Below are 14,165 nucleotides of genomic sequence, written 5' to 3' on the forward strand. Positions count from 1 at the left end.
GAGTTCCCGATCTACTCTCAGCTGTGTTGTACATAGAACCTCCAACTGTAAATAAAACTAAATGACTCCAGAACGTGTGGTTAATATTAGGAAACCAACCATTCAAATGGAGCAATGTTAGAATTGGCAGGAGTCTCGTTTCTTCTCTTTGGTTGAGACTGACCGTCGCACCAAAAACATACAATTAGGCTACAAAGGGTGGGACATGTTTTGAATTTTTCTCAATAAATGTTTCAACTGCATCACTGTTTGCATAGAATGTCTCTCATTGAGTGGGTGAAAGCGGTTCTTGTATTTTTATTTTATGCCACTTTATACTTCTACTTTACTCTCATTGCGTGTCGGAGCTAAATTACATTTATTTCACACTTGGTTACCAGTTACTTTTCAGATAAAAAGTTTTATACACAGACAGATGTGCTATGCGTCTGTGACCTCATGCAGTTCTATTATTGTACTTAGTACTACATCAGATTATCTGAAATTGGCAACACATTGACGGACGCTTTAAAGACTTAAATCATATCTTGACAATTGTTTATTTTGGACTATGGTATATCTGCTTTTATATAAGTAAATAATCAGAATACATCATCCACCACTGTTCTCACTCTAATAACACAGTATCAATATGGACAAATGGCAATAATACCCAAGCACAAACAGTCCATTTCATCAAATTCTGGGTATATATCCACGCACATCTTTGTTTCTCAGTCTTGCATAAAGCAGAAATCTTCAACTATCTGCTTCATGTCTTTATAATTGCTCCCAGCAGTAGAATGGCGCCAGTCAAATGTACATGGACGCGCACATGCAGCCACTTACACACACTTACAACTCACAGCTCACACAGCAGATCATCAGAGGAGCGTGGCAGAGCTGAACTGGACAGAGGTTGTTTGCCAGCCAACCTGCTGTCTTATTGACGTGGACTGGGTTTGATACAGCGATCAGCAGCAGCATATGCATGCAAAGTTTTGTGAATGTGTGTGTTTCTGCTAACCCTAACACCTAACCCTATAGTTTTTCTGGCTTTGACAATATGCCATTAAGTGACACATGACTGAGCTACCTTTAGCGGTTATAATAAATTTCTTCTTCTCTACCACAGAATGCAAATGCAGCTGTTTAAGTTAAAGAATCACTGCTCCACATTATTACCCCAATATATCACAATTGTATTTTGAAATCACAGAACTCCTTTTTGGTAACTTGATCTTGAACTTATCTAATGTCAGTTTTGGATGTACACAGACCTAGTTATTGTTTCTGATGATGGGTTGGCTATGCAGGGCTAATAATTGATCACACAGCAAATCTGTATGTGAGCCCACATACAGGCCGGTGGCTGTGCCTGTCAGTGTGTAAGGCTTTGTTGGATAACAGAGAGCAGATGTGGGAGGGAGGATGGGTGTATGTTTAAAGAGCTTGTCATTGGCTCATATAGAGCAGATGTTTTTTGTGTCATCATTTTCCTCTGGCTACTAGCAGTACTGACTTAAACTGTTCTGCCACATTTCACATTCTCATCCAAACAGTGTAAACGCACAATACAACAGCATACGAGAGCACATGAATGCAGTCACACAATGTTAATATGTGTGATTCCTCAGAGCACAGTGGTACATATATTGACATATGTTTAGGTCAGTATACAGATGAATGGGAGTTTTAACAAGGACACTATCGCTATGGAATTTTCCAAACCACGCTTATAAAATGCTGCGGTTTACGGTAATATTCTGGTGCTGCCAGCTGACTCCAGTTGAACGTAGCCCAAACAGTTAAACACAGCCAAACATGTTGAGCAATGAGATCACATCTACAATTAACTCTGTTAGTGGAAAAGTATTTTTTGTCACCTTTTGTTTTCAGTTTATTTCTGTTCATTTTGCAGATTTACAAGAAAACCAGAGTTGTTAACTAATCTTTTTTGTACCTGGTCACCTCAGCCCTTTTAAAGAGCATCACGTGATGTTGATACCATTTGATCACCGGACATGCTCTCTTAATAATGTTTTAGTCTGTGGGGAGCTGTAAGTGAGAAAAATTGCATTACTCAAACTGTAAAAGCAAAGGTGTGCTAAAAAAATAATGATGGTTACACCCACTTAACAAGTATGCATAGGATGAGGAATATTATGTAAAGCATCAAACTGGAAAGAATCCCTATCATTTTTTCTAACCTGTTATTGCTTTGCTTCAAGGATACAGAGACTTACAGAAGTTTAATTTAGAGAACTGGCATGCTGTACACAGTGTTCCATTGTAGTGCATGTGTACCGTAAAACTGTGGTACATTGTGTGGAACAATGAATTCAGCGTACCATTACACCCCTAAAAGAAGCTTTGCCATGACTGGTGTTGGCAGACGATGAGGTCCACTGGACAACATCTGCTTGGCCACTCTTTTGTGGTCATTTGGTTCTCTCGCAGGAGTACTTGAGAGCCACTTAACTGGAAAAAAATGTCATGGCTTATATAAAATGATTTTAAATATAGACTTTATGCAGAGGAAAAAAATAATTTGGATATCTCATTGGAAAAAATAAATACTTCTCTTCAGGTCACAGCAATGGTTTCAATCCTGGAGAGCAAGACTTGTTCTGTAAAATGTAGAACAAGTTAGTTTTCTTGTTCTAAAGATGACCTTTCCCTTTTTACCTGTCTTATTATGTTTATTTTCTGTTCACCTAATTCCTAGAAATACTAGGTACTGTACTGTACTGATATCTAGACTACATGGACACCTTTACTTTTCTTCCTAGGATGCCACAACTCAAACAAAGAGTCCCTGAATAATTTGGATGTGAGTTTGATATATTTCTTGGATATAATCAGAATAGTTAATAAGCATTCCATTCAATATAGTCTTTTTAGATGCTGTTTTACTATAACAATGGGACAGCTGTTACATCCAAAACAACTCTTGAACAATGTCTTACGTTTTCCATTTACTTAGAAGATTTAGCTACATATCCGCTGTGGTTAACATTGTGGTTAGCATTGCCAGTCTTCAACTCTTTTGAACCTCAGACCATCCTCAGACTTCCATTTTTTTCAGTACCACTATAGCTCTGCATATAGTAGACTGAATATTCATTTCTGGCTGTGGTTAGCTTTAGCACATGGTGGTGTTTACTGCCAGGAGATACTTTTCTCCTTCTTAAGCAGTTTGATATACACCTAACACCTTGCTGCATTGACGAGATGGATGGTTGCCTGTGGTTGGGTTTAAGCGGTAGTCATTTAGGCTGCGTTCAGACTGCCAGCCAAAATCCGATTTTTAGCCCATTCAGATTTGAATCGGATCTCGATTTTGAAGTCTGAACAGTGACAGATCACATGAAATCCGATTTTTGCCAAACGGTTGCAAACCACATCCAGAGGTAGTTTCATATCGCATTCGTATCGGATATGGACAGATGCGTCTCAGTCTGAACAGCTCCTTAGTAGAGCTCGGTCTTCCTTCTACATCAATACATGTCCTGCACTTAGTAGAAGTAGAAGCATTCTAGTAGTAGAATAACAGCAACATTTTAATAAGTCACCAGATCTGCTGGTTTCCTACAGAAGAACAAGGAAACAGCAGAGAAATATATGACCTATCAACAGGTGTGGCTTAGAATGTCTGACATCAGTTAAACTTTTATTGCTTATTAATTTTAAAATCTCATTGGGATTTCTATACTTGCTGTACATTCCTTGTGCCAACCGTTCTCAGATATACACTTGGTGGATTTTGATATGAAGTTGAATCTATACAACTTTAAGATGATGATCTGTTCTTTGCTTTCAGATTGGTTTTATGTAAGGTAACACAATATACTGCTTCAACACTGAAATAGACCCACAATTATTTTTTGTATTATTTCTTGATTATTGACTGAAGCAATTGTTTGGACGTATGGACCATTAAACATTAAACATTTGTGTTTAAGGTTTATGTTAATCACTGTACATGTAATGTACCTTTAAGTTGATACAAGATTAGGGTATGTTAATTATTTAGTCTCCAAACTGAATGGTTTTTGTAAAACGCCAGAATCCATAACCACCACGACGGATTAAACCCAAGCTTTGCTGTTTGGAACGTTTACCATTTTTCGCTTTTTTGTAGTGTGTGGTATGTGATGCTTAGTATAATGTGTCCATTTCATTGACTTTTCTCTGCAACTTATCACTCACAGGCACACGTACAATCACAAACACAAATCTACTTGTACACACCAGACCATAGGGCGCGCGCGTGTGTGTGTGTTTAATTCAGACTTGTCACTGTTTGTCTGTGTATATGTGAGGTTGGCCCGAGTATTACAAACTTGTATGGTTGCGAGATTGTGGTCTTCATTCAACTGTGTGTGTGTGTGTGTGTGTGTGTGTGTGTGTGTGTGTGTGTGTGTGCGTGTGCGTGTGTTTTTGTGTGAGAGAATAGCTGGCATATGGTAGCCATCTTACCCTGGCGGCAGAGCTGGAGGAAATTCCAGCACTGCAGAACTGAGGCCAAGATACCGCTACCACACACACACACACACACACACACACACACACACACACACACACACACACACTCAGAACAGTATAGGTTTGTGATACGTTTGCCAAACTCGCACACAAAGTAATATTCTTACTTAGGACTAAGAACTTGATGGAAAATTCTTCTTTCAGTAATTATCCGAAAGCTGGTTTGCATTTAATATTACCACTCTTGACTCTCTGTCTCTCACACACACACACACACACACACACACACACACACACACACACACACACGCTCTCTCCAACTCTCTGTGTCATACAGCAAACACTCGTTGGTCTGTGGATTGGCTAGGTGCTATCTCTGTACACACATGGCAGCCATTAGTCCTTGTGTTTGGGTTTGGGCAAAAGTTGGAAGTAAGCCCAGCAGTTCAGCTGCTGGATAGTGCTGGCAAGGTTTCCTTTCTGTAGGGTCTGTTTCTCTGTATTCAGTGTCAACCATGACTTTATAAAGTATATAGCCATATCTATTATCCATTTATCATGCCATGGATAGCTGCAGCCATAGCAGAAGTCCAGCTTTATGTCTTTATCCTGTGCAGTGCCTGCCGTGGTGGCCTCCACTATGCTTCCAGTCAAAATGATATATAATATAACATATTTTCATAATAAACCACAGAAAGTCAAACAAAAATATAGAACCATTGCCAGACCCAAGCTGATTGCTGTTTGATCAACCAAACACTTCACCTTCCTCTGCAGTACCATCCTGTATCACCATCTCCTTCCTTGGTAACAGATTTGTATTCTTCCTCAGGAATATGACCTCCCCTTTTTCCTCTTGAGCTGTTTTCTTATCTCATGTGCTCTCAAGACCTGTTCTGCAGTCGATGGTTTTGATTTTTCTGCATACTAATGACATTTATCTTCCTCCCCTAATGTCTTTGTTATCTTTGTCATCATCATTTTCCTCCTCTTTGATTTATACTCATTAGCTATTGGACCAATCTCTTAATGCTGCCTTATACAGCATGTGCCTGGCCAGCCTGAATGAATGTAAGAATATGGAAAAAAGCTAAAGTCTGGTTTGGCTACAGTTGGTCTTCAGAGTGCCAAATAGTCTGACCAAACATTCAACCACAGTTTTCCCCACAGCTCAGCAGTTGATCAGATTATCCTGCAGGGCGAACAGGCTCCACACTGGGCACATTGGCCCTGCAGACAACTTGTATAACGTACTATCTTCATATTTAAACCTTCCATGAAATACTTGCCTAACTAAGGAAAAGAAAGGAGAATTAATAAATATCTGCTTATATGTGGACACATCCGTGTCTTTGACCTTAACAATGGACTCTCTTAGACAAATGAAAATATACACGTTCGGGTTAAGACAACATCGTGTATTATGCAGACCTTATGATCTCTTGACTTGACGTGGGAAGCTTTTTGATGAGACAATATGCGTGTCATCTAGAGCAGGTGCTTATAGTTAATACTGCAGATTGAAATGTCGGAACGGGGCATAAAGAGGGACAGAGAGGACAAACAGAATGAAATGAGCAGCTGAAAGAGACAAATGTAATTTGCAGCAGTCAAACGGATATTGGTGTTCAGTATCTTTGAGGAATCGGCCTGTGACAAAGATAGAAAGATACTAGAAAGACAGCCAATCTACATTCATCTACCAGCAATATTTTTTAATTCTATTGATTTTCACAATGAATTCAAAAGGGGGCAAATCACCCAGTTTTTCACTCTGATGTTATTTTTTTCACACAGAATGATTCAACTATTAGAACAACAGTACAAAAAAGTAAAATAAAAAGTTTTGAGTAGAGTGATTTCTATTCAGACATGTGAGCAAAGTGTTTAAATATACTGCACATTGACTCAACACCTCTATTCTCGATGCAGCTTATCTTCAGTCCTCACTTGTTCCACTAACTCAGCCACACGCACACACACACACACACACACTGACCCACAAGAGAAAAACTGACTGGCATACATTTAAAGACTGCATGTATCTCTGTGTCATATTAATATAGGGGCAGGAATAAACATAATAAAAACAACACATACGCTATGTCTGAAAATTCACAGAAAGCAAGGCTCATACTGTGGAGCTTCACATATGGAAACACAAAGGCCCACACATGTCAATCAGCAGGATTGTTATCGCTTGCAAAGGTCAGATAGACAGGGTGTGCAGCGATTGCCATAGTGACCTGGGTAAACACCAGAGCCATTGTAGTCCGCCCTCACCATCTTGGCTTGACCTCCCTGTGTTGTTGGTTTAGTGCACACACACGCACACACACGCACACACCCTGCACAGTCATGCTGGGTGCTTTCTTTTCACGCTTTTCACACACATCCTATGCACACTAGCTAATCCCTCAATTCATCATCATTTTAGTCCTCGACATAGATACCCACAGTGATACACACAAATACACGTGTACAGTTTGATGACCAGGTTGACTATATGGCAGGCCGTAAACTACATTAAACATCAGTCTTTGTTAATCTTTAATTCATGGCATGACACTCTAATGACCTGTCCTTTAGAACAGGACATCCTGTAATAATGTGTTATGTCACCGGGCAGCAAAGCAGTGAAAAAGTGTGTGTACATAAAATTAGGTTAAAGAGGCTAATCTGACTACAGAGGCATTTATGCACATTTTTATTCATTTGTTTTTGTGCTTTTCTGACGCTTGGCACTTCTTCCCATTTGTTTATTCTAGCCACCGTTGAAGCCTTCCAGTCTTTGGTTCTTCCTCATTTCTCTTCCCTCTTCTTTGCTTGCTATGTCTTCCACCCCTCACTGTCTTATTTCTTCTCTTGTAAAGCTGGCTGAATGTGCAGTGGCATGCCAGAGTGGGAGTGACTCATCATGTGGAATTGTGCTGCCACAGAGACGACTGGCTAATAGAGAGCAGTTTTGGACTGGATTACTCATTGTCAGTGTGCACACACCTCATTTTACTATGAAGTTTTTTTTTATCACCAAATCCTATCCAAATATCACCAAAAAAAGTCCTTCTACCCATCCTTTCTGATTTCCTTTTCCCCAGAGCTTCTAGCCACAGCTATTGTTTGACCTTTGTCCGGATACAGTGACTTTCACCCTTGACCTGGTTATTACAGTCGGAAACAATGTTTTTAACCCAGGAATTTCTGCATGTTCTGTTTCGGCAATTATTTTTAATCACTGTGTGGCTACATAATCTAGTCTAAAAAAATAGGAAAATGTTTATTTTCAATAGAAATTGTTGTATGTGGTGTATTCAGGACATCTGTTGTTTTGCATTAGTAGGCATGTGGGAATACTTGCTTTAAGGATACATCCTAGTGACAATAACCATGGCTACATTCCCCTGTCTATTCTTGCTCTTGGAGGAAGAGTTGCAGCAGAAAGGCAACTGGTTGTGGTGAGTCAGAGAATAGGCTTGTGATTACACACACACAACCTATGGAAAGAAAGAGTGTTGAAACTTGAGAATCTGACTGCGGTGTGTGATGTTGTTGGCCTACTGTTGGCAGTTATACCGCAAGGTGTAACATGGTGGCTATTTTGCGTTAGGAAAAATTTTACTAACTCCTGATCTAAATAAGAACCACAGAATGGGGTAACTTAGGGGTACTATAGTCCACTAGGGATATGTTTGCACTGGATCAAAGGATTCAGAGAAACCTCCTCCAACTGCGGAGAGGGAAGTGGTTTGTGGTAATATCAGGTTTGTAGAGATTCCTGTAGTCATGTCACTTTCACAAGTATCTTCTGTATCCAATTGATAGGGTGAGGAATGAGCTCAGCTGGGCTTTCACTAGGATTACTGAACTGTCATCAGTTACTGCTTTGTTTCTTCAACCTCAGTGGTAAAACATCACTTTTAATGGTTGTGACTCTGACGTTCTGTGAACTTTGAAAAGACAGCTTAGGCAGCAGTGAAAAGTGACCATAGCTGATGCTAAAATTTTATACTTGGGATAAGAAGCAGAATCAGCCATTTTACTTTGAGATAGATATCTTATTATTGTTTCCTCTCTGTTATTTTTACAGAACGTTTCCACAACTTTGCAGAGCCTTTAAGGTTTCTTCAGATGAATCACATAAAGTACACAACAGAGATGGAAGGAAGGCTTTCTCTTGGAAATACATACATACCATCTCTCATCCATACAGCTCATCAACATAATCGGTCTAGGACCTCTTTCAGTATTTACTACCACCGCTAAAATGTATTATTACTCAAAATAGAGATGTGTCACAGATACTGTTAATTTCTTTTGTTTTTAATTTGTCTGAAGTGCGTGGAATTAGAGTCCTGCTGGTCCTGAACTTTAGCACCAAAAATCAGCAGGAACATGTTGGATATTAGTGAGAGGACAGATTAGCCTTTTTCTCTCAGGGAACAACCAGTGTTAGCGAAGGGGATTTAGAAACTTTACATAAACATGTTTACTGAAGCCTGCTTGTGCAGAAAATACAGACAAGGAGGGGAAATGGAGCTTTAAAGTTTGCAAGGACAGAGAACAGATAAGCGAAATGAGATTTAATAGGATGGAAAAATGAGATGGGAGTGAATGATAGGTGCAGAGAGGTACGGGGAGATGCAGTCTACATTCCCTGATCTCTAGTTACTTCCATGGAAAGCTGGAAAAAGAAAAGGGTAAATCATTATAAACCAAGACATGAATATATTTACTGAACCTTGAACTTTGTGGCATTTGAAGGATAGAAAGCATATCCAAGGATTCACTGATGAATAGATTGAGAAATACAAGCCTGTGTCAAGGTCTGATAAAGTAAGCTACAGGCTGAAAGGGATGGACAGCAGAGGTGGCAAAAGTACTCACATTCTGTACTTAAGTAAAAGTATGGATACTTGTGTAAAAAAAGACTCTCGTAAAAGTAAAAGTACTGATTCAACTCCTTTACTCAAGTAAAAGTAAGAAAGTACAGGCTCTGACATGTACTTAAGTAAAAAGTAAAAAATTTTGCCATTAACAATTCATCCGTTGATAATTTTGCAAAATTAAAAAGTTCTATCAGAATAATCTAGACTTAATTGATCAGAGGTCCTGCATGAGCATCCGGAATAATTTTTAATAATAAATTGAGAGTTACTGAGTTGTTGTTTTTAAACCGCTAGCTAGTGTTAGCTATACTATCAAAACGGTGTGTTCCCATAGCATTGCTAACGTTGTAAACTAGCTTCCAAAAAATCCTCAAAAAGCTAATGATAGCAACAGAAACCACACCAGACCAGTACTTCTCAAATAGTGGAGTCAGGTGGACTTTCAGTATTAGTGTCTTTATTGATGCTTGATAAACAGCCTCTAGTCACTAGGTGGCAGCAGAGTTCAAACTAATCAACAGGCTGCCTGTTCAAAACAGTAGAAGAAGAACACAGGACGCGCATCGTCGACTTTCCTTCTCTAGTCCGATGCTCTAGTCATGTCCGATCATGTCACGTCTTTTACGTCTTGTCATCCGTGGAGGATAAAAAAGTAACGAGCCTGTTTTTCAAATGTAAGGAGTAGAAAGTACAGATATTTGTGTACAAATGTAGGGAGTAAAAGTAAAAAGTCATCAGAAAAAGAAATACTCAAGTAAAGTACAGATACCTGAAAAATCTACTTAAGTACAGTAACGAAGTATTTGTACTTCGTTACTTGACACCTCTGATGGACAGCAAAAAAAGTATCTTACGTCTGTGGGATTACTAGAAGTAAAACAATAATACCTTTACCTATTTGAGCCAATCAACAAACAGTACTGGTGTTTTAAATATAGAAGTACCAGCAATGCGAAAATAAGATGCCACAGCTGTTACACTACCATCTTACTGGACACACTGAGACATGTAACCATGTCTTTCTATTAAAGGGATATTAAAAGGGATATCAAAAATCGATCTTTTGACAATAAATTAGTAATTAGTACTCAAAACTGTGTAGATCATAAATCTAAAAAAACATCTCCTTTTAAAGACTTAATACTCTTTTCGTCCTCTAGAAGTGATTTTAGCTCAAACCTGAGCTGAAAAAAATGTATAATTGTATGTTAGCTGTTTGTTATGTGTACCTTATTGTGTGTAAACAGTTGAGTTCAGTACCAGTATACCAACGAGACAGAGGTACAGAATGTACTCGAAGTAAAGAGCCTTGAGAAAGCATGAAGAGCTGGATGGACAGAGGAGGAGGAATGTAAGCAAGTGAGGGAGATCATTGTGAGATTAAAATTTGCTGAGTGCGCTGTGTGAAGTTACAGTGGTGAATTTAACACTGCTGTGCCACATCATAAGACACTGGTGGAGATAGAGTTTGTCTCTGCTGCCCTACACAGTTTTTGACTTTGTGAGGCACTGAGGGTGTTTTGGCCTCGACTGTATGTCTTTCTGTTTTTGTACATGCAGCACTTCACTGGAAAGGGAGGTGATGACATCAGCTATCCACTGTTCAACCGGTACTTTTTAACGTGCTGCCTGGGTATTTGTGTATTAATCACCAGAATGTGTTATGTTAACCTGCATTTTAAACGAGATAGCAGTTTATTATTTTTGAATCCTATACTATTTGTTGCACTTATGCTTGTATGGTTGTGGACGTTGGTGGCTGTGATACATAGATCTATGGTTGTTGGTGGAAGTCAAGGCATAGTGACTGAGATATTAAAATCCAGGACTTGAATGTAATGAAAATGTGCTTTTCTGGATTGTTAAAATGCACTGTTGGACAGGACAGTAACCTATCATGAGGCCTCTGACATGGGTATACATAGAAACAATGAGAGCGAGTGTTTTGACACCATTATACTCAGCTTGTTTTCATTGCCCTATATATCACTCAGTGACTGTTTTGATTACATTACTTACTACTTACTACTACTGCCCCATCATTATCTATTTTACTCACAATACAATTGGTAATCAGTGTCTAAAATTCACCAAACACAGTGTCACCATTGCTTAGACTCTGGCAGCCTTGCAGCACTTGCTTAAGCCAAACAACACCCTGTTCTTCAGATAAAAAGTTAATTATGTTTATTTTAGGATTTAAACAAACAGATATTCTATTTGGCACAGATGCCAAAAAACAGACATGGTTGAATCACACTAAACCACAGTGGGCATTTTAAAGTTTCTTTGAGAAAACTCTAAAGTTCATCCTATTTGTGTGGTCACTATCACACTAAATTATCAAGGAAGTAATGTAGTTCTTCAGAATCTGCTTTGTGTAGCCATGGGAACAGAGCACTGTGTAAGGTTTGGGTCAGAGTTGCAACAAACAGTTTTCTATTTCTATCAATTTGATCTATTGATTATTTTCTGAGCAGCTGATCAAACTTCTGTTAAAAGATTTTAAAATATATTTTAAAATGAAATCTGTGAATGAAGAAACTTTTATTGATCACAAAAGCATGTATACAGTGTCGACTAAATTAAGACATTTTCTGATATTGTAGTTAGATTGTATGGATGATGTTAAGTATGATTGTCTGTAGTGACTTGTGCTGATTGTAATTGGAAATGCACCTTCATTATTTATCTGCAAATGATTGCTTACATCCATTTAGAGTTAATGTTAAGGGAAAAATACGTATTGAGGTTAGAAAAGCACTGGAAAGTGAAAGTGTGTCCCCCGACCAAGAGTTAGATGAAACTCACTCTAATAGTCCAGATACTTATGCTGCTGTCTTAAAGAATTCACACACTTCTGATGATCGGGCTATGGCTTTTTGCAATAATAAATTTTTTTGCATATCTGAGCAGTAGGAGCAGCCATAATTATAATTGTGAACAGTGGGAATGACGCTAAAGTAACGTCATTCACAGTTGGAAGTGTGGATGAATTTATTCATCATGCTCTCTTTTCTTTTAGCCTCTGTCCATATTTTGTATCTTGAAAGATTTCGAACGACATTCAATAACTAAAAAGAAAATTTTATATAAGCCACATGAATAAGTGATTGTCAGAGTTCTAACTCGTCATTCATTCTCTATTATGCTATGACATTGAAAGAAATGTAGTTTGTGTACAAATGAAAGGAGTGACCTTTTTCGTCTTTGTACTGACTTCATCAGACTCTTTGGCAACCCACAGAAGATGTCTCATTTGTTTTTTGTAAAAAAAATGGCATTGGACCATCTAAAGAGTGAAGTAGAATGATGAATAGCCTTAAAGAATGCACAATTTAAAGCTTTACCTTTCCGTTTGCACATTTCAGGCGTGGTTTCAGCTTTAATATGGCACATGTTTTTACTTGGAGTCTATCGTACTTCTTTCCAGCCTTTCTCAAACTTTTATAGTTTTCACATGTTTTTGTCTTTTTTTTTTTTCAAGGTTTATGAAATTTCTATGAGCTCTATTTGACCACTAACATCCTATGTGAGCAGGAAATAAATCACAGTAAAGACTAATCACCCCTCTCTTCAAGGAACTGTAATTAAAGGTATTATTGTGTTTCTCATAAGGATAACTCACGTGCAGCTCTGTAAAGAGACGTGGCAGCAAAGATAAATGTGTTTATCATTAGATGTGTGACTCTTTGTATCTCACACTTGTAACCTTTAATTCTTTTCACATTCATAGAGCTTTAATCGTCTCTTTTTCTTTCACTTTCACTCACACTATTCAGAACATTTATAGTCTAATTTCTGAGACTATCCAGTCATACAACTGACATATACTCTTTCCTGAATTCTAACATCTGGACAGCAGCCAGAGAAAACATTCTGACTATGAAAGGCAGTTAGCTCGTCAACTATTGTTGATTGTTTTGTCTTTTCTTTCGAGGTTAATCTAATTTCTATGAGCTCTATTTGACCACTAGCATCCTATGTGAGCAGGAAATGGATCATACTAAAGACTAATCACCTCTGTCTTTGAGGAACTGTAATTAAAGGCATTATTATGTTTCTCATAAGGATACATCATGACATGGCAGCAGAGATAAGTTTGTTTGCCATTAGTGTTTGACTCTTAGTAACTCACAGACACACACACTCACACACAGTGGTATCTTTAACTATTTAATCTAATAATAATACACTGTACACACTTTTACACTCTCTCCTCTACTGGATCTGTACTTTAACACTGTCCACACTTTTGTCAGAGTTTTTGGCCATTTAAAAAACATTACCAGCATACTTTCACTTACATTATTCATGTGAATGAATGTTTTTAATCTTGAGAAAAACTTGCACCAACAGTCTGACAAGTTGTCTCACCATTCTCTTGTTTGCTCTTCACAGTATATTTTATAAAATAGACATGTACAAGAGATTACCTGCAACATGTTATCTTCAACCAGTTTTCACGTTGGTATGTCTTTTCTATACTGAGGAAATTGACAAAGAAATGGAAAATTCTTTGTTTACTGACACATTTTTCTCTTCAAACCAATTTCTTCTTCAAAATTGACCTGAAATGATGATGGTAATAATGCTGCTGTGGCTGGTGTTAGTGCTAGGTGACTAACCCTTTAAGCTTTAAAATAACTTACAATCATTATGCTGCCTTGTTCCTTAGCTCTCTCTCTTTCTCCGTCTTTCTAGATGCCAGGCCTTTTGTCCAGTCCTGTGTGTCTGACAGTCATCTGGTTTTTATCTTGGTCGCTGCGTTCCAGTTCCAGTGCTCAGATTTGGACTGATGAAGGTAACACA

The 14,165-nt window shown here is 38.2% G+C and overlaps 1 protein-coding gene across 1 annotated transcript in view; it reads left to right on the top strand.

Annotated features, from left to right (window-relative positions):
* Positions 1-14,165, top strand: part of il11ra (interleukin 11 receptor subunit alpha) — a 43,473-nt gene that overhangs the window by 14,282 nt on the left and 15,026 nt on the right. Inside the window, exon 2 of the mRNA XM_084572809.1 lies at positions 14,058-14,157. Within this exon, the coding sequence (XP_084428935.1) occupies positions 14,058-14,157 (100 nt within the window). The remainder of the gene's footprint in view (positions 1-14,057; positions 14,158-14,165) is intronic.

This window comes from Chelon labrosus (assembly GCF_963514085.1).
Source record: "Chelon labrosus genome assembly, chromosome: 22".
In the NCBI taxonomy this organism is placed as follows: domain Eukaryota; kingdom Metazoa; phylum Chordata; class Actinopteri; order Mugiliformes; family Mugilidae; genus Chelon; species Chelon labrosus.